General features: G+C 44.4%; 1 protein-coding gene across 1 annotated transcript; it reads right to left on the bottom strand.

Annotated features, from left to right (window-relative positions):
• Positions 1 to 355: 355 nt before the first annotated feature.
• On the bottom strand, positions 356 to 25,876 carry LOC103529506 (pseudouridine-metabolizing bifunctional protein C1861.05). The gene is made up of 20 exons (XM_030469510.1): positions 25,715 to 25,876; positions 23,839 to 23,938; positions 23,162 to 23,276; positions 21,700 to 21,874; positions 21,015 to 21,126; positions 19,956 to 20,062; positions 19,043 to 19,169; positions 18,372 to 18,492; positions 18,005 to 18,090; positions 16,812 to 16,936; positions 15,447 to 15,506; positions 11,304 to 11,370; positions 10,075 to 10,169; positions 8,491 to 8,619; positions 7,015 to 7,129; positions 6,077 to 6,214; positions 5,227 to 5,393; positions 4,685 to 4,773; positions 1,687 to 1,864; positions 356 to 1,151 (listed from the first exon to the last, which is right to left on the bottom strand). The coding sequence occupies exons 1-20, from the start codon at positions 25,805 to 25,807 to the stop codon at positions 1,017 to 1,019; spliced, it is 2,334 nt and encodes a 777-aa protein (XP_030325370.1). The 5' UTR covers positions 25,808 to 25,876; the 3' UTR covers positions 356 to 1,016.
• Positions 25,877 to 27,539: the final 1,663 nt, after the last annotated feature.

The raw sequence follows: 27,539 nt of genomic DNA, 5'->3' as shown, positions 1-27,539 counted from the left end.
AGTAGGGATGAGGTCCCTGACCTCCTTAACAGGGTGAACCTTAACAGGTTCAGCAGCTTTGAGCCAGCAAGCATCCCTGTGAGACCCACACAGAGGTCTCTGGCCACTCATCCACTGCCATCCCTTGTTTTTCCCTGCCAAGGGAGTCAGACACCAAGAGCCCTGCGTGACCAAAAAGAACCACAGGCAGAGCCTGTATCTTCCCACCCTCGAGTTCAGTCACTCAGGGGTTGCAAGCTATCTGGAAGAGGTATCTCCAGAAGATAAATTACACAACACAAGAGTGAAAAGCTGGCTTCCACAGCCAAGCTGCCTACATTAGCTAATTTTCAAAAGGCTGTGGACAAGACTTTATTTGTGTGAAATTGATCTCAGTGTAGATATTCTCGGTAGTAAGATTCTGGAGCAGTTAAAGGCAGAAGGAGAATAATGCAGCTGTAGCCTGGACAGGGTTAAGGAAGCACTGTTCCCATCTTTGCTATGTACTCACTGCAAATTTGGCAGAGTAATTTGAATTACACAGCTTGTATGTCCACCTGTAAACAAGGACTGTGCTTCCCCTCCTCCCTGGAAACAGTATCTTTATCCTGTCATGGTACCAGGAGACTTCTTGTTCCATGGGGAAGGGAAGGTGTGACTGAGCAGCAGTTTTGGTGCCAGCATGCAGTGCTCTGTTAGGATTCCATGCCCACCACTGCTCCTCCCCATGTGTGGGAAGTTTTCCCTGTCAAGTACCCAGTGGTTTGCCAAGTGACAGAGGTGTGGTGAGAAGAGCTTGCTCTCTTTCGCTCCTGACTGGGCTGAGGAGGAAGGAAGCCCCAGGTCCAGAGGAGGGCATGTGGAACAAGGGACAGACATCTTTTAAAGGTCACCAACTGGCCCTTGGTTACCCCTCTTTGAATGGTTTTGACTGCTTGCTTCAGGGCATTGGGCTTCAGAGTCAGAAAGGATGGTGCTTGCTGACTGGCTTGGGAAGATCAATGAAGTTGTTGTGGAGTGTCAGGTACCTGCCACTGTCACATGCTGCACCTTGCCAGAGGCTGTGTGTTCTCTGGGATACCATCCAGGAGTAAGCAGCAAAAGAGGATGTTGCTGCTGGGCCCACCTGAAGAAAGATGGTCCTGGAGATCTAGGATTTGATGGCACAGGAGCTACAGACAACAGGGACACAAGATGGAGGAAGGGAAAATTCCTACAACCTAGAAGTACTGGAGGTTCAGAGGTGTGAAGGATCAGAAAACAGCTTTTCTTTACAAAGTTGTTGCCTGGGTTGGGGCCTCCTTATCTGAGGGTTTACTCAAGACCAAAACAGATTAATGCTCTCCTTCGATGGGGAGGTGATATAAATGATCAACAGGCATTAGAAAGAAGAACTAAGCTGTGGCTGCTGTAACCCAACAAAAATAAAATAAAAATAAGAAGGAAGAAAATAAAAGAAAATAAAAGGGGAGGAAAGAACAGCAGGCTAACATAAACATGAACAGTGTGATACAAGTTGTCACCAAATGCATTCCACTGACATTTCACCTCCCCAGAGGTGGTATGTACCAAAAGTCTAAGTTCTCTGGTCAGCAGACAGCTTTTGAGCTTGAAATTCAAAGCACATCCCAGTTCCTGGACATGGCAATGCTGGGAGTGCAAGGTGATGGATGAGAAAGCCAGGGTGCCCTACTTCATCTTCCATACCTTCACCTCTGGCCAGCTCCTGCTCTTGACTTGCTCCTGGCTGACACTGGAAATGCTGATTTCTGGGGAAATGGCCTCATAGGAACGGAGAGACAAGTTTGCAGCCAGCAGACCCATCCGGACACAGGTGTCTGTATCATGTTTAGCCAGCATTCCTGCAAGGATTCCTGCCATTAAGCTGTGGAGAGAAGGAAAGGTAGTTTTTAACACTGGGGGAATAGCTTTGACTTCAGGAACACGGCCATTTGTTTGCAAGAGCATGTATGTGGACCCAAACCAACACTTACAGAAACAGAATACCACACAGGAGGGGTGAGGGTATAACAAAAAGGTTTTTCTTCCTTATATTTCTTTCAAAAAAACCCCAAATAGGGCTGTTTACATTTTGTTTGCTTCTCATCTGAGAATTTGAGGTACTTTCTCATTCCACCACATTTTTCTATTCTCCCCAGTATTCCAGGTGAGGCAGAGGAAAAGAAAGGAGTCTAAGAAGGGCAGAATCTATTTTTGCCTCGATCTCTAATTGCTCTGTCACTGCTTCTTGCTGGGGCCTTGTTACATTCCTTCCTGCCTCCATAGGGGTGGGGGGGAAACAGAGGTAAAGTTTCCATATATATGTGAGAGGGGCAACAGACACAGCTGGAAAAAATCTGAAGCTGAAATGAGATTGAAGATTCAGATTTCAGTAAACTTTTTGCTATGTTTTTTCATTCGAGATTTCCCAGTAAAAGCAATGTGAGTGCTTGGAACAGCAGCAGTCACCCCTGGGTCTTTACAAGGCACTCAGGAGGCCATCAGGGGAAGGGAATGACTTGGTCACCTCCCTGGCTTGCAGGGGAAAGCTCTGTTGAGGCATGAATATGTAGAGGGATGTGACTGTGATTGACTGGGAACAACTACTGCTTATTCATAGCTAAATAAAGTAATGATGCTTGGAAGCTAGGAAGGAACAAAGCAGAAGTGAAAGAGAGGGGAAAAGACAATGACATTTAAGAGCAAGATGCAAGGACAGGAAAATGTGATTGCAGGAGGATTAATGAGGAAATCTACGGTGAAAGGGAAAAGATCAGGATTGGGGTTTTTTTGTGCTCTGACTAATCACCTCAACATCTTTTTACACTTAACAAAGGCACAGAAGATTATGATTTCTATAAACCATTCAGTCTCTAAGCACCTCCAGAAGTTCAGGGTAAATATTTGGGGGAGCATCCCCTAGCAATGCCATGTGCAGGATCATGGTGTTATGTTGTCATGGCAGCCAGGTGCAAGGAGCAAACAGGTGCTGCTCCCTGCACACACACACAGCTCCTGGGCAGCATCTCTGGAGTTACAGGAAAGCTGAAGCAAGTGAGGTGCCCTGGATCAATGCAAGGATTCAGGGGGGCTGAGCCTTACCTGTGTTATAGCCCTGGGTTCATACCCTGCTGCACAGACCCTTGAAAGGGCCAGCAGCCTGGGCTCAGGCAGCTTTACCAGTTTATGGGCTGTGGAGATGGCAATGTCATGTAATGTGCAGTGTCTCAGCATTTTCAGTCTGCTTTGGCACTCTTACTCTGTAGAACAGGGCTTCCTGCAGCTCAATGGAGCAGCCATGGTCACCAGCAAGGAAAGCCCTGGGTGAACAAGAGGACTACAAAACCTCCCACATGGGCCTGGGGATTGTGGGGAATGGGATTTCCAGAACAATATTACCTCAGGAATGGGAACAGTATTGGGCTTTCAGCTTTCAGCTAGTTTTAGAAGGAAAAGCAAACTTCAAGTACCCCTCTGTAACACAGTGGAGGTGTTTGGCAGTGGTGCACATTATCTCACCTTTGCTGTTCCCTTAAGCTTTTAAAAAGGGCAAGGAAACCCTGAAGAAGATGTGTAGCTTACATTGGCCTCTAGCAAAAATTGTCCAGAAGATGTGTTCCTGCAGGGGCTGGCAGAGGTTAGGCACATCTGCTAGAAATAGTGAGCAAAGAGGAGCTTTTCTTTGGACAGGCTGACCCCTCAAGGTTCCTCCCAGCCCCTGTTCCTCTACTGTTACACTTACTGGCCCAAACAATACTTTGGTTTTCTTTGGAGAAGCCCAGCTTGCTGTTGCACTCATCTCAGAGGTGATTTGGGACACAAGGTGTGTGTTCTCGTGTTAAGTAGGTTAAACAACTTGGAAAGAAGTCCTTGATTGATCCCAACTCACATACTGAGGATGCTGTAAGTTTTTAAAAAAGGGCTTTTCATTCTGCCTACTAGTAAAAGAAAAAAAGAAGTGTTGCTATGTTGAGTTATTGGTACATAATAGTAGGAAAATAGAAGGAAATACCTGTCACACCCAGCCTTTTGGTCTAGTCCAAGGCAACGGAAGGATAGAAACAATTATTTTACAAAGCAAGAAGCAAAAAGCCCACAACCTGACTATTACATATAGTCTGACAAGTTAACTAGGAGCATAATAAAATATTACTCTGGCAGACTGAGAACTGCTCAGTGAGGCTAGGAATAATACCTATCATTTCTCACTCCTATGTACAGCATTGTGAGAACAGCTACAAGAATTATAGAGCAGACCCTTCTGAAGCATGAGCTATTGCCAGAGGCACATGTGGAACCTGATGAAATGCTTTTATAGGGCAATTTTAGCTACTGAGTCACAGCCCTCCTTTGACTGGAGAAGTATGGAAGTCAAGCAGTCAGTAAGACAACTTTGATGCAAGGGGGTTCACTTTGCTTCTAAGATCTCAGCCCTCAGTAATTCAGAACTGCTAGATTGCCATGAAAGACTTGGACCTTAAAGAAAAGCAGAAACTAATAGTGGCAAGACTGGCTTCCAAGATGCTTAGGGGGACATTTTTAGCAAGCTTTGCAAGGAATTGCAGTAGCCAGTCCTGTTGCAGGAGCCTTACAGTCTGTTTCTCAAGCAGCAGGATGTTGTTTGCCTTTGCAGTAAAATTTCAAAGAAATCTGATTATGGCCCTTCCACATTTAGCTGGAGAAACAAAAGCCATGAGCAATATACCTGTCACCAGCTCCAGAGACATTGATTATCTCCTCTTTGCTGATGTGGATGGCAGGGTAGTGGGTAGCACAGAGGCTGGCAGCTGAGGTCTGTGGGGGGAGAGAAGAGAAGGCAGTGGGAATTGCTGGAGCCAATAAAGCCTGGTGTGGCTGCTGATGCCATCCAGACCTGCAGGGATGCCAAAAAAAAAAAAAAAAAAAAAAAAAAAAGCAGCAATAATCTTATTTTCACACTTTGAAAGAAAGAAAGAGATCAACTATTGAAATGAAGCTTCCTGAAAATGAAGCTTGCACTCATGAATATTCATGGCAAGTGCATTTAAAACTAGCTGACTATAAACACTGCTGTGAGGAGACAGCAGTATATGGACAGACAACTTGATTTCCTCCAGAGCTGTGTGTTCCACCCCCAAACACAGACATTTGCCAGCAGTGATGTCATGTTCCCCAGGACTGCTGCTATGCCACCAGAAATAGGAACAGTGCTATATGGTCCCAGAGAGAAGCAGCTTAGAGCTCAGAGGTTTTCTTCAATGCCCTTACCTGTTCATGGGCTCCTGGACGAAGAGAGATGCTCCCTCCCAGGCTCTTGCCACAAAGGAGGACACCATGAGTGCCAAGGGTCACCACCACACAGTGCAGGTGGGACAGCAAAGGTCGGGCCAGGGCCATGACAGTCTGGACAACATCCTCCAACCTGGACGGCAGCTCTTCAGACAGTGAGGAAGAAAACTGTGATGTAACTCTGAAGGTCCTTGACTGGCCTTTTCATAGGCTGGCAGCCTATTTATGAGCATCACTGCTCCTATCTATGACTGCTACTATCTATGAGCACTTTTGAAATGTGGTTGATTCCTTTTTTTCCTTTAAATCATGAGAAACATGGACATTAGACTTCCATACCATACTTCTATCCTATGCAGAGAAAACCACCCCTCATGGGACTAAGCACGTGTCTGTAGAGATCAAAAACCTCTCCTGAAGCATGACATCCTTGTCTTAATGCTCTTGGATTTCCACCTGCATTCTGTGGGCTTTTTAATTTCTGCAAAGGGTGGTACTGTTGGGACAGATGCCCTCAGAGCATCGTGATTCAGAGGCACATTTACAAACCAGAGTTTGCTGCTGTTTAGCTGATGAAGTGAGCCAAAGGGGATCTCTGGTTTTGGACAGGAGCCATCCAGGCCTACTGTGTTCTCTGACAGCTCATCAATCCAGCCTGGGCCCTACAACCTACTCAGAGATGGCAGTAAGGCAGAAGATGCCAAAAGTGCTTATTAATTCCCACTGTATTTTAACCCAACTTGCTTGACATAGGGGCTGAATAGAAACTGCTGTTCTCCAAGATGTAGGTTATCTAAAAGTGTGAGCAACCCTTCTGAGTATTCAATACCTGCTGGCAGAGGGTTCCCAAGGGTCCGATTTATTGCTCTGAGCTCTTGCACGTTGGGGGAAATGTATGTGAGTGCTTTCCAGCTGTCTGAGAGGAATGGCTTAGAGGCCTTGTTCTCATCTGTTGGCTCATAGCACACTTCAAAACAACATTGCAGTTGGTTAATTAATTAATTTGTGGCACACCTCTAACTCAGAACAGGGTGCAGTGTAGAAGGCTCAGTGTGATCAGCAGAGATGGTGTTAGATGTGTAATCTCTTAGATACTGAAATACTGTTTCCCCTGTGCTGCACACAAGGTCTCCCAAGGTTTCTTTTCTGGTGTTCAGCAATGATGCCATTACTCCTGGCTCTGGTAAGATATAATCAGATGTCAGGTTTGTTATTTCTTTTAGCTGGTTCCAGAGCCTCTGACAGATTTTAAGAACATTACTTCCTTCTTCAGGATTTGTTTTTAAAAATTAAGGCATTACTCTAAAGATTTGTGAAGAGTCCCTAGCATACCAAGGGAGAGGGTTACATATTTTATGAGGAGTGGGAGAGAAATCCTCTCACATGTGGCTTTAGCACTTATTCTGAGAAGCAAACTGTATTGCTGCTCAAACTGGCAGTAGCACACACATTTGTGCTTGCCATGAAATTAAAAGCAATGAGAGCAGCTTTCCCTGGCTTTCTAGCAGTGCCCAAGGGCTATAGCACCTACATTATGGGTAATGTGATTTAGGTGCAGAATGAGAAAAACTCAGAGAAAGCAGAAATGTTTCATCCATTTGAAACAGAGCAGTAGTGTATAGAAAGGAGCACTGAATAACACAGCATGGCAGACAGTAATTGGGAAACTCCAGCAAGCAGCTGTGGAGAGAGCTCAATGTGTGCAGAGTGGGTTGGCACACACACTTTGAAGAGCAACAGGGCCAGGGCTGGATGAATTCTCTTTACCTGCTAGCTGATGCTCTCTAGCTAGTTGGCAGACATACTGAATAGTGGAAAGAGGCACATTTCCATCAATGCAAACTAGTGGAGCCTGGCACAGGTTCTCCTTGAACTGGGACACCTAGTGAGAATCCAGGAGACAAAGGAGAGAGAGCTTGAGTCATTGCAGAGGTACAGAATTATTGCTGTTCAGACTTGGGATGAAGGATCTTTGCTCATATTGCAGCCCTTAGGTGCAGCCATAAGGTGATTCTGTAAGGAAAATGGATCTTCCCATTTGTCTGCTCCCCTTCTTCTCCTTCCCATCAATCATGGGACTCATGGCAAGGCCCCTCTAGCAGAGAAAGGTAGTTGCTGGTCCTCACTAGACTACTTCAGTCCCATAAGTCAGTCAGAAACACAAAGCAAAAGGGAATGCAGCTGTTTAATGTCACTGTAGGATTCCCTTGTGCTATGTTTTGCTCGTGGGTTTGCCTGAATCATGTAGGGATGGGAGACAGTGGATCAGTAGAGAAGGGAGCTGCCATTCCCTCCTTTGGCTCTATGATGCTGCTCAATCTCTGCCTGAGCATCAGGGCAGTACTACAGACAACCATGCAGCATCCCTCCTATATCTCTGCTAATCCTGGTGGAAAGAAGGGCTGCCAGAATGCACTTTGGAGCAGCAGATTGGCTCAGAGTTTCCACTAGCCACAACTGTCTCCTAGAGCTCTGCAGAATTAATCTGTCATGTAATGGTTTTTTGTACCAAGGCCTGGGAGAGGCAGGGTGGGGATGAAAGTGGGAGCAATGACCATATTTTTCCTCAGGAAGTTTCTACCTCCTGGGGAGCATACTGGTAAGTAAAGTGCACTTAGCTTCCATGTCCCTGTCAGTCATGAAACATAAGCTTTTGTTCTGTCAACAAAAGAATGAGGTGGGAAGAACGGGTGCAGTGATGGGGCTTTCACAGAATCAGTCCTTAATCACTGCTTCCATTAGCCATGATGTTTTGAAGATCTGGATGTCCTGAGCAGCAGTGTCTGTTGATACAACCCAGCATGTAGGAACAACAGGGATGGTGAGGCAGGGGTGGAACAGGAAAATTTGCTTTAACCAGTGTTCTGGCCATTTTTTTCATTTTGCCCTAATGGAGGAAACACTATTTCTGCAGGTAGACAAGATTTCTAGCTGGCTTTGAAGTGCCAAAAATTATAGATTAGCTGGGACCAGTGAATTAAGAGGTTCTGGACTACATGTCATGGGATGATAGTGGCGGAACCATGTGAAGCAGGAAAGTAGAAGCTCCATTTGGGTCAGCAGCAACAGATGGCTCTGCTATGCTCCTATCTCAGTGGCCAATGTGAGGGGCTTATCTTCAGGACTTTCCATGTTCCTCCTGCACACCCACTCCACCCTGGTATAGCTTTACCAGTTGCCTTCTGTCCCACACCCCTGTTCCTTCTCATAAGAAAAAGCTTACAAAGCAAGCACCATGCTTACATATGACTCTGTTATCTGCTGGTGGATGTCCATATCTCCCAAGCCAATGCTGAGGTCCCCAGCACTAGTGATCACAGCACAGTAAGTGGCTGTGCTCTTCCCCTCCAGCTGAAGGATGGCACTCATGTCCTAAAACAGAGAGAACAGTTACACAGGGAGCATTTTTCTCTTCCCTGCCCTTCTCAGCTCATTCTTTCTGTTTCCATCTGACTGGTGGCCCAGCTTGCTGTTCTCCCTTCAGCCTCCTTTCTACCTTGAGATAAGCAGCATTTCAAAGGTAACTTGGCCTAGATGATCCTGGTGGATGGCTGGTTTTTGGTGTTTGCAGTGGAGCAGGTGGCGGGTTAAGGAAATTGTTTAGTAAATGAGTGTGACAGGGGCTGCTGTGCAGTTTCAGAGGTTGTGTAATGGAAGAGACATTTGCAGATCCATTCATCCGTAGCTTGTGTGACACTTCAGTGGCCTGCCAATATGCTGGCCAATGCTGGCCATTGGTGGCAAACTCCAGCTGGTGGCTATGTCAGCCACCTCACTGACTGCACAGTCTGATTTTGAAGGCAGCCTTGGAGCCACTTCCACAGCAGTGTCACAGAGCTATGAGGTGTGTTCCCCCCGTGGGCCTTGTCAGTGATCTGCTTAGAGAACTCATGGCATTTCTTGAAATATGTATGTGGACAGAGAAATGTATTTCTCCCCCCACCCAGTAGTTCACAGGGAAGTTGGATGTTTTAAGGAAAGGGTCCTCTCCAACACTGGTTGGGTAAGGATTGCTTGGCAGCTGGCCAGCTCATCCATCTTCCCTTAGCAGTCTGCTCACTTTGATGGCACCAACTGTGCTGTGCTGGGTAGAGGAGGGATTATAGACCTGCTGCTATGAACTTTTTATAAACAAAGCAAGAGTTCTTATTGCTTCATTTACTGAGTTGCTCAAGTAGCCCCATGTGCTCTCTTTGGATCCTGGGGCCCTGAGGTCACTAATAGGCTTTAATGACCCTGACCAGCCTCACCTGGGGTTCCCACCCACAGCCCTGGCTCGGCTTCAGCTCTGCCTCTTCATCATGGAGGTACCTAATGGGTTGGGTTGAGATTGGCCTGATCTGCTCCCTGGCTGGGGGTGGTGATGTTCCTGGTGACCTCAGGGGACAAGCTGCTGCAGCCATCAGGTATTCCTCTGGTGCATAGTTGGGAGGGGTGTACACAGCTGTGTGGAAGACCCTGCTCCTCTGAACTTGGGAAGTGTCCAGCCTGGGCTCCTAGATCTTTTATGCTTTACCCAAACCAAGCTGATTCTGGCATTGCTTTGTCTCTCAGGGTCAGGGTTTGCATATTTCTGGTTGTGCCTAGGCCTTCCTGGAATTTTTGTGGCTCCTTCTGATTTACCTCTCTTTCTCCTTTAAGCACCACTGCCTGGAGCTGGATTCAAACCTCATGGTTCAGGTTCCAAATGGTACACACATGTATTCTTTTTTTCTGTGTTTTTGGGGGAGGGTTCTTTGACTTCTCATTCTAACTAAAGGAGCATTGAATTATTCCTATAATATCACTGCTTCCATGCTTCTGATGTGCCATTACTGCATAACATACCATGTGGTGACAGTAGTGCAGGATGGACTCTGAATGTTCATCCTTCCCTATGGCTGATAAAAAGAGAGGAGTCTGTCCAAGACGGCTGAAGCAGTCTAAAAGCAAATGGAAATAAAAGGTGTTAATCAATCCATCAGGGTACTGTGAACACAGTGGTGGCCTCTGTAGGAAAGCCCTCTCCTGGAAAACTTAGTGCCCATCAAACCTTGCCTAGGAAAACTTACAGGATGAAACTTAGACACAGCTGCTGCAAATGAGTGGTTGGGGTTGAGTGGGGGATCTACATCTCCCTGCTGCACCGACATTCTCAAGCCTCTGGATGTTTTTTTTTTAACATCTATGAGTGAAGGAAAATACAAGGAAAATGCATGGCACAATCCCTTTAACCATCACAGGCACATAGGCTTTTCCACACTGCTTCTGTGCAGCCTTTTCTGCTGCTTTTCTTCCCACACTGCTGTTCCCACTGTGCTACCTCACTAGAATCACTGAATCTGAATGAATTAATGGAAAACTCTCCTTCCCCTTCCTTCAGGTTAACACAGATTATACCTCAGTGGGTGGCATGAGTGACCTGGGTTTTTTTGTTTGTTTTTTTTTTTACCTCAAGCTTCTCCATCTCTGGATCTGAAGTGATTGTAAATTTGTGTTAGATTCATGAAAGGTCAAAAAGCCAGAATAATCCTAAAATAATTCAGTAATTTGCTCCTGCTAATTTCAATACCTGGATGCTGGTCTGCTGCTGCTTGTGGTGGAGCACCAGCGTGACTCTTCTGTTGCCAAGGTCTTAAGCCCTTTCTCTTCTGCAATAATTCCTGCACCTCAGCTCTCTGTGGTGCATGGGGGATCATATTTGAACAATCCTACTATTTATTACTCAAATTTTTGCTCATGACATACTTCTAGTGTGACCATAGCCTTGCATTAATTCAATACTGAGGCTGTTCAGCAGTCATTGGAGATCACTGATGCTGCTTTAACTTTGATTTGAGGTCACTGTGCTACATACTTGTTAATGTGCTATTTGCAGACCTTTCTTTTCCTGACCCAGACTCCTTCCCCTCCTATTTCTTGCAATAGCCCCTGCCTTTACCAGGCAGTTTCCTCACTGGTGTACTGCTTAATAGGCCCCAGATCTTAACAGAATTGAAGAGCTCCTGCTGTTGAAGGAATATAAAACAGAGATCCCATCTGGCATGAACCCATAGCCAAACCCATGCCCCAGGCACCTGCCAGGTTTCTTCCAACGCCTCCAAAGCTCCGTCTCACTCTTCCAGCATTTGTTTGCCCACCACCCTGGAAGAATGAATGGTTAAATGGCAAAGCTGGGAGGGCTGTTTGGTAGAGATGCTACATCTCTATTAACATGTGAAGTCGATGTTGCTGAACCATAGGTCTGCAACTAGAGGAAGCAGAAGGCATTTAGCTGACAGTCTGAGCAATGAAAACTTCTACAGACATCTACAGACTTCAACCCTGATGAGAAAGTCCCACTTCCTAGAAGGTGAGGTCAACTTGATCTCCCCATGCATTTCTATTTTGTTTTATTTGCCAAGACCTCTTAGAACAAAGCTAGTAAGTGTTTTAATTGATACCAGCAGCACTCTGAATTTACCTACTCACACCAGTGCTGGGACTCCAGAGCTGCTGACCCAGACCTGATGGGCTCTGCAGATGCCTTCCAGGGCAGCTCCCCCCTTAATCAGCATGGGGTTTGAGATTTTATTCATTTATTTTCCTATTTGAAATGAGATGTTACCTTTGCCTGTACTGCCACTGTACTTTACTCACAGAAGGATCTGTTTCATTGTCTGAATACTTTTTCACTTACTCTTATTTTCCAACATATCTCCCTCGTCAAAAATATCCTTCTTCTCCACCTGTGTGGTTATCAACTACTCTTTTATCTTGCCTCTGCCTTCTATTCCTCTGTCCATCTGTCAGTCTGTCACAACCAGCCAGACAGTCAGAACACAGGCAGTCCCTCACCCATCTCCTTCCTTCTAGTTCATCTGCCAGAAGAATTACATCACTAAGTGCTCAAACCAATTTGGACTTCATCTGACTATCAGATGGTTTTAAAGCTCTTGTTTTGTAAAATCCCAAACCATATTTTCCATTTCTAAAAATGGTCATAATGAACTTCACAGTTCTGGATAATTCATAGTTTTCAGGAGTATGTCAAGTGTTTGAGTGGCAAGTACTAAAGCATGTGGCATGCCCATGCACAGCAGCTCCTGGCCCAGACTTTCTCTGTTCCACATCAGCCCAGGTGCACTGGAATATCCCTGCTTGTAAAGAATTAAACAAGGAAATGTATTGCCATATCACAGAAAGAAATATTCTGCCTCCAACCTGTCACTGCTCTTGGACATTCCCAAAATTCATACTGAAGTTCTCTAAGAACCCTTCTTCTTCCCTCTATACATCTGTCCTTTGCATCCAGTGCTTCTTTCTGCATCCAGCCCCATGACTGCAAGAGGCTGCTCTCCCATCTAAATATACCCTTTTATTACCCACTCTTAACCCCTAGGCTGGTTTTGTTTGTGCCAGTTCTGTAGACAGTAGGACTTGGTGCTAATTCTAGATACCTTTGCTTTTCTGTCAGGCAGTTCTCCAAGCCCTGAACACCTCGAATCACCTGAACAGAACTGCCTGTATACAAGCAAGCTATGGCCTCTGCCATCTTTCAACTATTTGTCACCCATCCTTAACCCAAATGCCTCTTTGTTACACTTGCTCATGTTCCTTGGGAATTGCCACTGGTACTGCCAGCAATGAGGATATTTCTATCTGCAACTGCTTCCTGTTGAGAATTGTAAATTTCCAAAAATACTGAGCTTGGCTATTTTAACTCTGAAGCTCACTATCCATGCAAGTGGTATCCAAGGAGAAAAAAACCCCTACCCTAAAGTAAAAAGGAAGGATGCTTCTTTAGGCAGGACAAACAACATGGTTTTGAACACCAGCCCCTATTTCAATATTAAAATACTAAAAGAGTGTGCTAACTGACATCAGTACTGAGCACAAACTTTATTGTATGCAGTTCCACTATCTGCTTTTAAAACTGTTGCCCACATGGATGTTGAAAATACCCATTGAGCTCCTTTCCTTGTCTGGCTGCTGATCTTCTCTTTTAGTCCTCTAACCATCCCAAAAGCAGTTTCAGGTTCTGTAAGCCAAGCCTTGCCCTAAGAGCAGGTGTACCAGCCTCTCCCTCTCAGGGACCCAGCCAGGGTGACCCTCTCAGGGTGACCTTGCTGTTGTACAACCCCACAGGGCCTAAAAGAAATGGAGATGCGAAATCTCTCTTAAAAGTAGCAGGTGGTTGCAGTGGGAGGGAATCTAGCAGCCTGCATTTGAAGGAAAAGAAATGAATGGCTCTGAATGAAAGAAATTAAATGGAGCTCTGAGTGCTACTTGGGTATCTCTTCTTCTACCATGGGGTCAGTGAGGGCTGGCTGCACTGAAAGAACTCAGAAAAAAATGGGCTTGCTGAGGTGATCTGAAAAAAGTCTGGGCTGATCTTTTCTGGCAGTATTTCAGGGAACTGAGAGAATCTCCAAGACCTTCTTCCACATCCTATGAGGGTTGAAATCCTCACATAATCCTCAACTTCTGGGTCTCCTGAGAGAGTTATGACAATAATGGTGTTTCCAGCACCTTTCTCTGAGCAAGACTGTGTTTTCTTCCCGGCAGGTCAGACAGGAAGCACTTTGCTTCTGAATAGCCTTGAAAGCCATGCAGGAATTACAGCCAGGAAGGAACACAGCTTCTTTCTTATGAGGTATCAGTGATACCCCTGTGCTCTGCAACAAATCCAGAATACATAAGGGTGCAATCTGCTGGGAGCTGAGCCCTTAAAAAAAAAAATTAAAAATCTCTCTTCAGAAGCCCAACCAAAGCAACACTGTTGAGGGTCCCTTTTTCTCTGTGCAGCAGCTGTCAGCAGGAACATTTTGGCTGTCAGTTCCTAAATCCTCCTGCAGCTTGGCACTTGGGTAGCAGCCACCATGGGCCATCACCTCTGTGGCTCATTGCTGTACAGATGGGCAGCTAATGCCTCCCTTTTTCATGCGGTTTTAAAAAAATCTCCTTTTTTCTTTTCCCTCATCAACCATTCCCAGAGGGGCCCACAGCTGCCCTTGGTACCTCACTGTGCCATGAGTGCTCCAGGGATCTGCACTCATGTCTGACATACCTAGGGGTGGCTGCCCACCCTTACACAGAGCCCAGCTCCTTGACCTGATAGATGAGTGTGGGGTATCTGTTAAGTCACAGCATGTGTCACCCTTGATCATCAAAACACTGTTTGGCCTCTGTATCACTGAATAGCCATCTTCCTTAAGGACAGCTTCCCCAGCATGACATTCCCTATCCAATGGGGAGGTTCCCACAGATTGTGCCATCTGAGGGCAGGAGTTTCTGCCTCAGCAACCAGCATAGAGTAATTTGAGACACAAGCAACTTTTGAGCAAGCTTCACCACTTCCATCTGTGGTACTTCATATAGTTCCAACAAAAACTGGATAAGCCATAGAAATGGTTGTCATTTGCAAGGCGAAGTCCCAGGTTTGCTCCACTTTAGCTTCTCGGTTGTTTATGAGTCAAACAAAATTGAGAGGAAGAGGGTTTGGTAACATTTCAAATGTCTTATCTTTGTTAAACTTTTTTTTTTTTTTTTTTTTTTTTTTTTTTTTTTTTTTTTTTTGTGGCTCAAGTCCTTTATGACTGAGGAAGTTTGCTCTCTTGTTTAGTTGTAACTGTGTCAGTAATACTTTTACCAAAGGCTTCTTACCACTGTGGGCACTGCACAGGGACTCTTGCCCCTATTCATGCCAATGTCCATAGGTAAGACAGTCCCAGGCAGCTAGAATTGGCTCTTATCTGGGGATTTCCTCCCTAAAGAGTCCATCCTTGAATGAGAGGTTGTTACAGCACAGTGAAGGTCTTTATCCATTGCTTCTACCTCTTTGCATATGTGCTTCCAAAGTGCCCTGGGCAGCTCTTCTGCTAAAAATGTTCTTTGAGCTAATGGCATCAGAGAAAAGACCCAGGGCACCTTCATATAGACTGCAGAGGCCAGAATAATATGTAGTGACTGTAAGGATGATATATTGCTCTTCCCCTGTCTTAAGTGGTGGGGACAGTGACTTTCTGCATGGGAACAGTGTAAGTCAGTATGTATTACTCCACTGCCCACCTAAACAAAACACCGAATAGACAGCACTACACCTCCCAGGTTTGTGCATGTGTGTGCATATAGACACATAGATATCATACATGGATACCACCTTCCTCCCAACTCTCCTTTGGCTTGGCACTCCTGTAAAAGTAGCTGTGGTGCTAAGAAAACTGCCATAGATACAATACCAGGATGACAGGGTTCTGCGCCTTGGCTGTAAAATCAACGTTGATACCTCCAATCACCACCTTTAAGAAAGAAGGAGAGAAGTAAAACACGGTTGGAAGGGCTTGAGGAAAACGTTTCTCAGTCTCCTTTGCTTTTCCTAGTCACTTTTCCCACCTTCTTGAAAGCTATCTAATTTACACTGTGAAGGCCTGTGCTTATTTTGGATGGGCAGACGCAGGCCTGTCCTATCCTGATTAGACAGAATCAAAATCTCATCTACATATTGCTTTCTGAATTATATCTACTTGTAGCCAGCCCCAGCATGGCAAGTGGGATATTGTTGTGTACACAGATGGGTGCTGGTGGTCTCTGAGTGGTGACAGAGTGACGTAAGAAGCTGAACAGGTCTAGATATGTCAGTGTCCTTGAAGCTGTTTCCCTTGGGACAATTTCTGACATAACAACCTCAGGAACATTCAAGCACTGCTGTGTAAAAAAACAAAAACAAAACAAAACCCCCAAAAAAACCCCAAACAAACAAACAAACACCAAAGAAAATGGGGAAAAGTGGGCAGAAAAATGCAGTAATTTCTTGCAAGCTCCCAGGAGAAATTGCTGTACTCAATGACACTTAGTGGATCACTCTCTTACAAAGACAGCAAAAAGCAGAACAGCTCAACTAACAGGAAGTTTCCAGACTCTTTGGGGACATACAGCTGTTTTTTTTCATTCCATCAAATGCTGGGTTATTGCCTCTAGAGTCATTGCCCTCTTTTATGTTGACAAATCCTATTGCAAATGGGTTTTAGAAGATTTTTCAGCTCTCTAAAGACTACCTAAAATAGATTTCCTGTAAATTACGTGGAACGCACAAAATTCAAGAAAGTGAATAGAGTATTGGAGTTATAATGGATCTTCTTTGGAATATGCTGTACCTCTTGTAATTTTGGCAATCACAACCAGGAGGCCAAGAAAAAGAGATATTTATAGCACATGTATGGCTCAGCAGCTCAAAATATCTTCCCCCACCCTCTTCCAGGTCTACTTCTGTAGTCACGGGTTCCCTGGCACTTAGAGCAATTCAGTTGAAGTGGTATGTAAGGGCTCAGTAAAAGGTGAAAAGGTGATTAAAGTTTTAATGGATTTGATGGTCTAAGACTTAATGGGATTAGGCCACTGTCAGTGCTTATTCCTTGCAAATGTGGATAGGGGAGGAGAGGATATTTATCTAAGAGGAACAGAAAACACCAAAGAGAGAATGTCTGCCGTTGTGAAGCAGAAAGATTGGTCACTGGCCAAGTCACCTCTTACTTTTGGAAACAGAGATAAATTTATCTGGCATTGTCAGCAGAGAGGCATTATATGGAGAGCAGCAGGAGACTCACTGGCTGAGGTGGGGTTATGTCTTCTTGACGAGGGAGGTTCCCCTTCCTTCTGGCTTTCTGTAGTTTGCTCAGGGCCACTGCAATGCAACTACCCACTCTGGCATTGTTCTGGATCAGAGCAAGGTCTGTTTGGCATTTCTTTGAGGAAAAGAAAAAAAAACAAAACCAAAACCAGAGAGATTGACCTGTCATAAGCCTATGTAGGAATTGTCTAGAGGGAGAAAGCAGAAAATAGATGCTATGAGACTTGATCCCTAATCCTTTGGGAGAACATATATTATTAGGTTACCATGCTGCATGAACACCCTGAATTTTTATTTTTCTTCACCTTTCTTTGTCCACGGAGAGGAAACCTGTCATCTCCATTTGACAGTTAGGGAACAGAAGCAAAGGCTTCACAGAGAAAAGAGAAGGTGAAGTGCTTAAACTAGAGCCAAGAGTCTAAAAACCTCAGAGGATCTTAGCCAGCTTTTCCAGAAAGAGATGACTACTGAGATTTTTGCCAAGTCTCTCTCAGCACTTTTTTTGGCAATGTCACTGGAAGCAGAGTATTGCAGGCCTTGAAAGCCCCACTTTATAACTCCACACAGCTCCAATATCCAAAAATGCCTTTACCAACCTTGTCTGACCATGTCTCCTAGAGGACTGCCAGCTGAGCCTGGGTATGAACCTGGCTCTGCCAGATCCTACATTGGCATCCCAGACAGTAGGACTTCTTTTCTCTTGAAAGTGCAAGAGGATTTCTGCTCACCCAAGAGTGGTTTTCTTCTAAGTTTCTCTTACTCGGCAACCACATGAAGAGTTGGATAAGGCATTGTAATTCACATTGTGTTCTGGGAAGCCCAAATACTTTTTAGTATGTAGCCCTTTTCAGTGTGTAGCCCTACCATGGACAACAGAGCCCTGAGATTCCATCCTGGAGCAGGCAGGCTTGGCGATCAGATTTGAGGGATGTTTTTGGGGTCTGGACAATCTGCTGGCCTCCAGTTTTAGTGCAAAAGTGGATGATAGTAAAAGTGCTCCTGAAAAAGCAAGATGGGGTCACTAAGCTCTCATCTGTTTGTAGATACTGAAGTGTTTGCCCCTTACAAGACTTTTAATAAAGGGATGGCATTTCCCACCAAGCTTTATCAGAAGAGATAAAAAGTACACTGGAGTACTTCCACGCACACACCAATTCATTAAAAGGATACTGGAGTCCAGTGATTTCCCATCAGTTAATTCATTGAGCTTCTGTAACATAAAAGGGGTCAGTTCTTTGCCTGTGACCCCTTTGGATCTGCAAACATAAAGAAAATGCCTGCAGATGAGAAGGACTGAGCTGAAGCAGAATTAGGGGAGAAGCGCTGCTGCTAGCAGATAATTTATCTCCATAACTGCATACCATAAAAAGTCCTGTAAACAAGCTTCAGGTTAGATAAAATAACTGTTGAAAGCATGTTGTGGGCATCACCCACGGGGTTAAGCTGTGCTGCAGCCCCTGCAAAGGGGTGGCCCCAAAGTCATTCACTTCCCCAAGACCACCAGGGAGCAAAGGATGGGGCTTAGGTTTCTTCTCACCTGGCTTCACTGAGAGCTTGCTGGGTGGCCTCTTCGATGACCTGGCCAGAGGCAGCTCGGTCTTGGGGACAAGGCACTGCTATCAGCACCCCGCTGCTCAGGCCTAGTCCCAGGGCGCTGGCTGGGAGAGGACAGGCAGATCATTAGTAGTTCTCCTTGGATAAATCAAATGCTGAAGGAAAAGGACAGAGAAGAGTGGGAGCTGGCAAAGGAACCCACACAGATGGAGTTCCTGTTCTTAGCTGACCCAAAGAAAGGGTTTTTTCCAGCTAACAATCAATTTACATCTGCCTATTTCTTTTGAGTGTCTCTATACAATGAAAGGGGCAAAGAGCTTTATTTACAAAAACTGATGCCACTTCTGAAGGCCCAGAAGCTGGTTTTGTAAACACATTAGCATATGTGTTCCCTCCACTTTCTCCAGTGTGAACAAAATGTGTGAACATGAGCATGCCAAGGTGCCTGCAGCTAGCTAAGAAGCTTGCCGTAAAGACTGAACTTCCCTGCTACTTTATTTTCAAAGCACTGAAGCAGGAATGGGAAAGGTTGGATGGCTTGTTTTTCAGGATAAACTCTCCTCCAAATTTAAAGAAGAAAGTGCCTCATCCAAGATGATTTTCATGTCTTTGTTTTCCAGGACCTCTGGAGGGTCTTTCCCTGATGAAACACACCAATGAGTTCAGCTGCCTCCTCTTCGTTCCGGACATGATAAGGTGCCTGGAAGCCACTCTGGCGTGAGAAGAAGGCTGGGAACTCCCTTGACTCTCCAAAGGCAACCACACAGACTCCCTGAGTCTCCTGCAGCAGTGGAGGTGAGACAATCAGGTAATCAGTGGAGGGAAAGGGGACCCACCAAAAGAATGAGAGTTTGTTCCTTCTACCCAGCTAGAAATTGCCTTTATTTAGCACAGGGTTTGGTTATTTTTATACATCCCATTCTATTCCTTTCTAGCACCAACATTTTTCAGAACAAAGAGCCAAACATGTTAACTGGTTAGACAGAATCTGGTTTACTGAGACAAAGGAGAGATGTATGTCCTTTGCTTATGCTTGAAGCTGATCACAGGTTGTTACCTTGGACTCAGTATTGCACTAATAGCAGCTGCATGGCTTTTGATCAGCTATTTGTAATATAAAAGTATTGACTCAGGCTGTCATCTGAAGTGCTGGTCCTGGCGATTTCAAACATACCAAACCTTAAAAAGTTACTCAACTAAACCAACCATCTTGATTCCCACTGCAGTTCTGGTTTTATTTTAGTGTTTGATGGATCTAGGTTGTCTGATCTATCAGTTCTGGAGCATTTTCCTAGAAAAGCAAGCCTTAAGACCAGAGAAAGAGGCTTGGCTAGTGCTGCCTTTTGCCTCATTTGAAATAGCTACCAGAACAGCCTATTGGCCATGGATAGACTTGTTAGGGAGCAGCCCAGTGCTTGTATGATCCCACAGCTGGTAAATATGGCTTCATGTCCTCTCAGAAGTAATTTCTAAAAATCCTAGGCTTAATGCCTGCCCCAACATCACTGGGCATTCTGTACACAAAGTACATTATCTTCTTTTGGGCTCAGCAGCCCATGTTACCTACCAGATATTCCAGTGTCCTGCCAATATCAAGGATAGACTTGACTCCTGCAGATACAACAGCAACCGGAGTTCGTCCCAGCTCTGTCAAGTCAGCACTCACATCCAGAGCTGTCAAGGGACAAGCAGCCATTCTGTTGGTGATTGAGTTGTACTCTCAGCTGATGTGATCTGCCCTCTTAAAAAAACACACATCTGCCCGTGATGACACTGCCTGCTTTTGAAACCACTTAGATTCACAAGTAAATATTGCCAGTTTGATCATGCCTTTAGCTGTTGAGATGGAAGAAGAGATTGAGAAAAAAAGGAGTTACGTGGCTTAGGACAGAGCTGCAGTCTTGCACTGAGTCTCTTGAGTCTTTGATCACATTGATAAATAGCATGCAAAAATTTGGTAGAATAGAAAAAAAAAGTTATACAGCAAGGAAGTTCAAGGAGAAAGAATATAATTTAAGATTTTGATTTTGGTATTGACATCACTGGCAGAAAAAGTGTCACAGGAGCTTTGCTGACCTTGGGAAACTCCCTGGTCTGGAACTTACAGCACATCTGAAAGGGCAGTGCACTTATGCTATGCTAGGAATATATATGGCTAAGAAAACAGAATGCACTTAAAGGTCACAAGCTACACTGCCAAGGCTGGGCCATGTTCCAGGATTTGAGAGAGGAGAACATGCTTCTAATGTGGATCAGGGTCTGAGTCTCTTTTGTAGTGGCACTATTCTCCTCAGCTGAGAGAGAATCAATTAAACCCCTAAGCATGGTAGCCAGTATCAGGTTATCCAGCTGTTAGGAAGTGGAAGAGGTACAGTCAGCCCCTATATAACCCTGTGTAAGCAAAAGAAAAACTCCCACCCTCTTAACAACTGGCCAGTCCTCAGGAGGAATATTTTGAAGCTTCTGGAAACCAGACACCAGGTAGAAAACAACCATATTATAGTCAAGAAGAATGACAACTTTACTCTTCTTAGCAGACAGTTACTGTAGGACAGACTGGGAAAAAGATGAAATTAAACAAAACAGTACCAATATAGAGAAAAGTGGAATGTGTTGGTTTCCTTACTGTTCTCTCCTCCACGATGGACACCTCCTATGCCACCTGTCACAAACACAGGGATTCCTGCTTTGTGTGCCACAATCATTGTTCCAGACACAGTAGTGCCACCAGAAAAGCCCTGTCAAGGGACAACCAGTCTTAGTCAGCACCCAGGGTGATGCAGAGAATACCATGTGTGTGTTCTGAAACACAGCAATGTCACAGCAGCCTGCTGTCACTGGCTCACAAGTGAAATTCTGATACAAATACATTATTAGGTAAAAACACGGAGGAATCATTGTCCCTGCTACTTGAGCTGTTCTTCCCCTGATGACAGAAGTGGCCTTTGTTCTCCATGGCTTTGCAACCAGAAGGCTTCTCAGGCAGCTAGTGTCACCCTAAGCTCTGGATGGTCTGCTTGTCACATATTTTACATGTAATGTGATGATGCCTTATCATGCCAAGAAGAATATTATTAGCCAAAGTGCCCATGGCTTGTCAGACAATCCAGAATAACCTTTAAGGATCCCTATTCCATAGCTGCTATTCCCTCTGTTGTATTTTGACTAGATAGGACCATGTTTGAGCTTACCAATAAGATACCACTTTATATTACCTTTTCAAGAGGTTTACAAGCCATCTGGCCTGCAGCTGAAGAGCACTATACTTTGCTGTATAGAAAACACCATAATAGAAATTCTGCAGACCATACCTGGCTAAGGACAAAAGGAAGATCTCTCCGAGACACTTTAACTACATTTTTACTGCTTGCCAAGAACTCAATTTCCTCTTCTGTGAGTCCCACGTGGATTCGACCCTTTAAAATACCTACAGTGGCTGGCACTGCTCCGTTTGTTGTTACTATTTCTTCCACCTCTTTGGCCATGCTAGAATAAGAAAAACAAGACAATAGTCATAAATTTAGTGAGGCAAACAGTCAGATGAAAGAACAACTTTAATGGCCATCATTCTCAGTTTCCAGTTTTATACAGTGCTTGTGACTTCAACTGAGTCCAGTTCCTTTTCTGTATCTTCCTAATTGCTGAAGATTTTGCCCTTGAATTTGCAGAAGCATAGAGCTCCCATTTTCAGGACAGCAATGTCCATACTCTGTGCTTCATTTCTGAGAAAAACTGCTTGGTTTACAGGCAAATTTGGTTGCAGAATAGAGTACTAAAAACAGGGATCTTCTCAAAATAGGATCTTTCTGTACCTATTTCCTGTACCTTATTCCTCCGAGATTACACCTTCATGACAACACCAGGTAACTCCAGCCCTGCTCAAATGACCAGGATATATTTTTCACAATACAAGAAGTCAGATACAGAATAACAGGAGTACCAAAGAGCTGCAGCTGGGGATCCTCTATGGCTGCAGACTAGGTCTTTCTAAGCTTTCCAGGTTTGACACTTGATAATTTGTACACTACTCTTTCTAAAGAGCAGCATCTTCTTCCTTTCTGACCTATCTGTACCTACACCAGGCAATTCTTAACTACCTCCTCCCCCAAACTGATTGTTTAGAGCTTCAGTTTAAGGAAGACTGTCAGGCAAAATAATGGCCAGGTAAAAAGCAAGATGGAAAATCAATACTGAAACTTTCCTGTGCTTTCTGGAAGCAAGGATGGAGGGCAGAGTGCAATGATTTCTGGCACTGTAACTAAATGAAACACAAAACTACTGAACATCAATAAATAAAAGGTAGGGGTAGGAGGGTTTCTATGCTGAGCACAGAAGGCAGCAAGAGGGACCAGCAGCTCTCCCAGTAGCTGCTCTGGGTAGAGCTAAAGAACAGATTTCACTATTGTGTTCAGTCCTTATTGCATTACAAAAGACACAACCAAAGAAACTGCTGAGTGTTCTCAAAGTCTGTACAAACTGTGCAGCCAAAAAGGCTGGTAGCTCTCTCTTAGAGCAAGTGATGGCATTATCTCCTGCCACATTTTAAAGGGAGCCAGAAATTTAAGGTGTTGGATAAAGAGATAAATAGGTATCCCATTTGTGCCCTTGAAAGTCCAAATATAATTGTTTTACACTAGAACTCATATTCTACATGCCTAGCAACGTGACATTTCTATTTGCTCTTACAAGGGTTTAGGCTTGACCAAGAATATTATTAGTATAAATTGACCAACTTTACAACTTTGTTGAAGGAGGAATATCAAAATCCACCACCTCAGATTCTGGGGATAGGCCATTCCATGTGTAATGATGGTGCTTTCCAAGGCTACGACTGGTTTCCCCTTTATCAAGGCTTCCTGAACAGAGGGATGAATCCTGAAATGAGTACCTGGAGATGAACATAAAAAAGTGAATTATTTGTATTGAGTATGTGCAGTAACCACTGAGCTGTTTTATAAAAGGCAAGCTGTCACCATCACAGAAAATTAGTTTTATAATAAATTATAAAAATATTACAAAAGTATTATTAAAATGTTATATTTTATTTATGGTTTTCAGATGTTCTTTGAGGTAAATTCACAAATAACCTGAAGAAGACTAAGGCTTCTTTGCCTTAGTTTTTTATGCGCGATATTTGAAAAATATCTCTACTGTTAATATGAATCATAACCTCCCTTAGCATCACTGAATGCTCCTCTGCCATTACTTTTGCAGCTAGGTTGTCATTGTCTCCATTAACATTACTTGAAATTAACATGACTGTAAACAAACTGAGCCCTGCAACCATACCAGAAGGATACCATAGTAACTCAATGTATTATAAGACTACCACGCATAAAGACTATTGCTGCTCTCTGCTTTGCTCCTAGAACACTGCCAGCATGATCCCTGCTGCATTCAAATGAGAAAATGGTTTCCACCCAGGAACCAGTTCAGAAAGCACTACTCACCATGCAGAAATCTTCTCACCTGCCTGGTCCCACAAGGCACAGTGGCCACATGTCTTCCCAGGCTGTAGGTTATCTTCCTAATCATCTTGTGCAGATGGTCCTGAGATAAGACAATTCAGGTAAAAATGAAAAAAAAAAGTAATTTAGCAATGATGCAACCGTGTGAAGCTAAACATATCATCACTTGCCTTGATCCTGGAAGGTAAATGATGCTTGCCCAGGAGATTGCCTGAAGACTCCTGGTGTTTCAACCAGGAGCTAGGGTGTCAACTCAAAAGGTTAAGCTGCAGAAATGGAGTTGGAAATGTTCACCTGATCTATTGTCAATGCTGGCCTGAAATCAAGGTGGGGCAGAGGAAAGTATGAGGAGTAATGAACTAGAGAGAGTTTAGAAGTAGGCTAATTTCCAAAGCTACTTGCTCATGATAAATTGCAGGCTTGGCCACTGCCAATCTGAAAGATCACAAGGAGAAATCTCCCAGGTCGATGCAGGCAGGGGAATGCTATAAAGAGATGAACCTGGGTTTTGCCAGTGTCTAGGAGAAAACAAGCAGTTCAGTAAAACAAAGAAAGGAGCTGAAAACCGGTAAACCAGACTGTAGCTCCGAGGAAAGAGCAGCTTTCCCTAGAGCCAGGAAGGCTTTCTGTAGGCTCGAGTTACATCATCCTTCTTAGTGCAAAGCCCTGGAAGCAGAATGGCAATTCAGCCCCGGCAACAAACTCCAGAACTCCTCTGGTCTCTTAGCAACTCCTATTCACTTTAATTAAATTGATTTCCAAACAGACAAAGAAGGGGAGAGAGTCATAAAACCGAAAGACTGATCTGGTCCAGGCCTCAGGGCATTTTCAGTCAGTGCCTGGCTTTTTCACCTATTTTCCCTGGACATTTGGTGATATTCCTCCAGCCTTTCTGCTCCTCACCCCTTCTCCAGGAGGAAAGGATTACTTTCTTCACTCCCTTGTACCTATCATTAATTCAGATGGTAAATTAATTAGAATCCAGTACTGTCTTTGTGTTACTTTTAGCATAACATGATTCTGATCTCTGCACAGTGTGTGACACGACAGCTATACAGAACCATCTTACAACCAGGAGGAGGGGGTTTTATTGCCCAAATATAAAGACTTCAGCCATTCAGGACTGCTTGGGCTGTATAACAGAGGAAGAGTGACTGGTTCTGCTGGACATCTCAAGCCATCAGGACAGATGGCTTTTCATAAGAAGCAATGTACACCTGACCAAATCTGTAAGACTTTTTTCCATTTTCCAAAACCTCTTAAAGACAGGAATCTTAATTAAATTTATGGAATCATATCATGACGCAAAAGCAGCAAAAGCTCTTAATTCATGCTTACAACCTCTGCCTACGCAGTGCTAAGCTCAGCAGCCTGAGCATTTCATGCAAATGTTCTGGTATGACTGCGTGTGCGTATACGCCCTTTGCCCTCTGGGGCTAAAGTCAGCTTTGGAATAAATTAATTAAGCCAAAAAGATTATGCCAAAGATCAGCTGAGCTGCTCAAGTTGTGCTCTGAATTTTAACAGCTCCCTCAACTCTGAAGCAGGACATCCAGGAGTGCCCAGCTAGTCACCACCTCAAACTAAGTATGACTTAGTTGATGTTCACTGGAAACTCAGTCAACACTGAGCCTGGGCTGGCTGAAAAAAATTTTGAAGCTTGGCAAGTTTTGCAGCAAGACCCGTCTGACCTTTCGCCTTGAAACGCAACTTTGCAGGTCGCTGGTCCAAGTTTCAGGCAGCCCTAGCACAGCCAGACTGACTTTCCTCCCTCCTCCAAACCCTCCCTGCTCGCCTCCCCTCGGGGCTGACCCGGTGCATCCGACGGGATGGAGCAATGTCCTGCCGTGTCTCTTACCTCGGGGCGTCTGTCTCCTGCGGGGAGGCTGGGTCGGTACCGGAGCGGTGCCTGGGCAGCTCTGGGAGCAGGAGGGAGGGCTGGGAGCACCATAGGGGTGCACAGGGCAGTGGATCCTGGCTGAGAGAGCCCATTTATTATTAACCAGGGGCATAGCTGAGCTCTGGAACTGCACCCCGGGGTGCGGGGCCATTTCAGAACGGGGCGAGGAAAGCCGCAGTGATTATTTTTGTTCACATGGTGCCGGATTTTTTCCCTCACTCTTTAAAAGGCTTTTCTCATTTTTCAGATTCCTTTGCTGTTAGATTTTTGGGTTTTTTTTAATCGGTGAATTCGTTGCTCACTAACACAATGCCTCTGCAGACTGAGCCCCTTTGTACTTATTCCTAAAAAGCAGAGGAATTGCATTCATGCCTCCTCCACAACCTCGCCAAATGCAGCTGTTAAGTTCCTTCTTCTGGGGTTAAGAGCTGTTCCCAGCTTTCAGCCTCCCCGACGAGGAATGCTGTAGGTCTGCAGCCAGCTGTAGCAGTACCCCATGCAGCACAGACACTCGGCTACCCCCAGAACACAATCTGGGTTCACCAACTACCACAGCCTCCTACTGTAAAGACAATCAATTCTAACATGTTTTTAAACATGGTTTTAAACAAGGACTCTGGAACCAATAAATCTTGGTTCTCTTGTAAAGAAGCTCCAATACTTTTGAGATCTAATGCACATACTGTTCATGTTTTGATTTTATATTCTGCAGAAAATATCAGAGTTAAATGGCTACCCACGACAGAATTGATTTAGAGGGTAAAAGACAGACATCATTGTATGCAGCTTCCCTGCATAACATAAAACTAGCTGAAGTGATTGCTAGTGTATTGCTGAAGTAATCAATGTCAGGGAATGGATTTTACTTCAATCCATTAATCAGGACATTCTAAAACATAAGTTGTTAAAAACATATTCACATTTGTCCCTTTCAAAATAAGCTTTCTGCAACTTTTGTCTTGTTTTCTACAGCCTTCCAATCTTTTCAACTAAACACATTCAAAGAAACTTCAAACAAGGTTTGTTTAGTTACAAAGACAAAACTGCTTCTGACTTTTGCTATGCAGTCTGGAGGGAATTTGACTGCAGGAATGACAGATTGCATAAATGGATACCATAAATGGATGCTGAAGAGTTTGTGAATGGTACCTTCTTCCTGGGGGGATGGGTAGCCAGATGCACTAAAAAGAAAATCAGTAGGTAAAATTACAATTTTGAAAAAAGTACACAAATGATAATATAATTTTGCTTCTAATGAGATCTTTTTGGAAAGACTGCAGTACTGTAGGAACCTATTTGGGCTATAGCATTTTTGCCATGCTACAGGACAATATAATTTAGTATTCAAGCTAGTCACTCAGTTTTCAGCTCTAAAGATCATTATTATCTCACAGCGATCTTATGCAGTGGACACCCAGTTTGGTCTGCTGTATCAGGTAAGCCAAGGGGAAAGACTGTGTTGCTTGATTTGCCATTTTTCTCCTCAAACCAAGTGGAAAAACAGCCTTTTGTATTTCTAGTTCAGCTTTCTAATATGAACCTGTTGGTCTCTAAGACAAAGCAGGGATGCTCAAGCAGCTTTTTGAGGGCACTCCTGCAGTCTTGTGAGCATCTCAGGTTCTGAAGTTATCTGCTGGGTTTATTACAATGAAAATAAGAGCTTATATGCGTGATTTTCAAGAGCTAACCCCGTATTTTGCTCCACTAGAATAGCCACTGAAGCCTGAGCCACTGTTTCCGAAAAGGGGTATTATGGCTGATGATGGTATAGGGGCCAGGGTGA

The sequence above is a fragment of the Calypte anna genome, chromosome 1 (assembly GCF_003957555.1).
Source record: "Calypte anna isolate BGI_N300 chromosome 1, bCalAnn1_v1.p, whole genome shotgun sequence".
Taxonomy (NCBI): Eukaryota; Metazoa; Chordata; class Aves; order Apodiformes; family Trochilidae; genus Calypte; species Calypte anna.
This window is presented reverse-complemented; position numbering and strand designations above follow the sequence as displayed.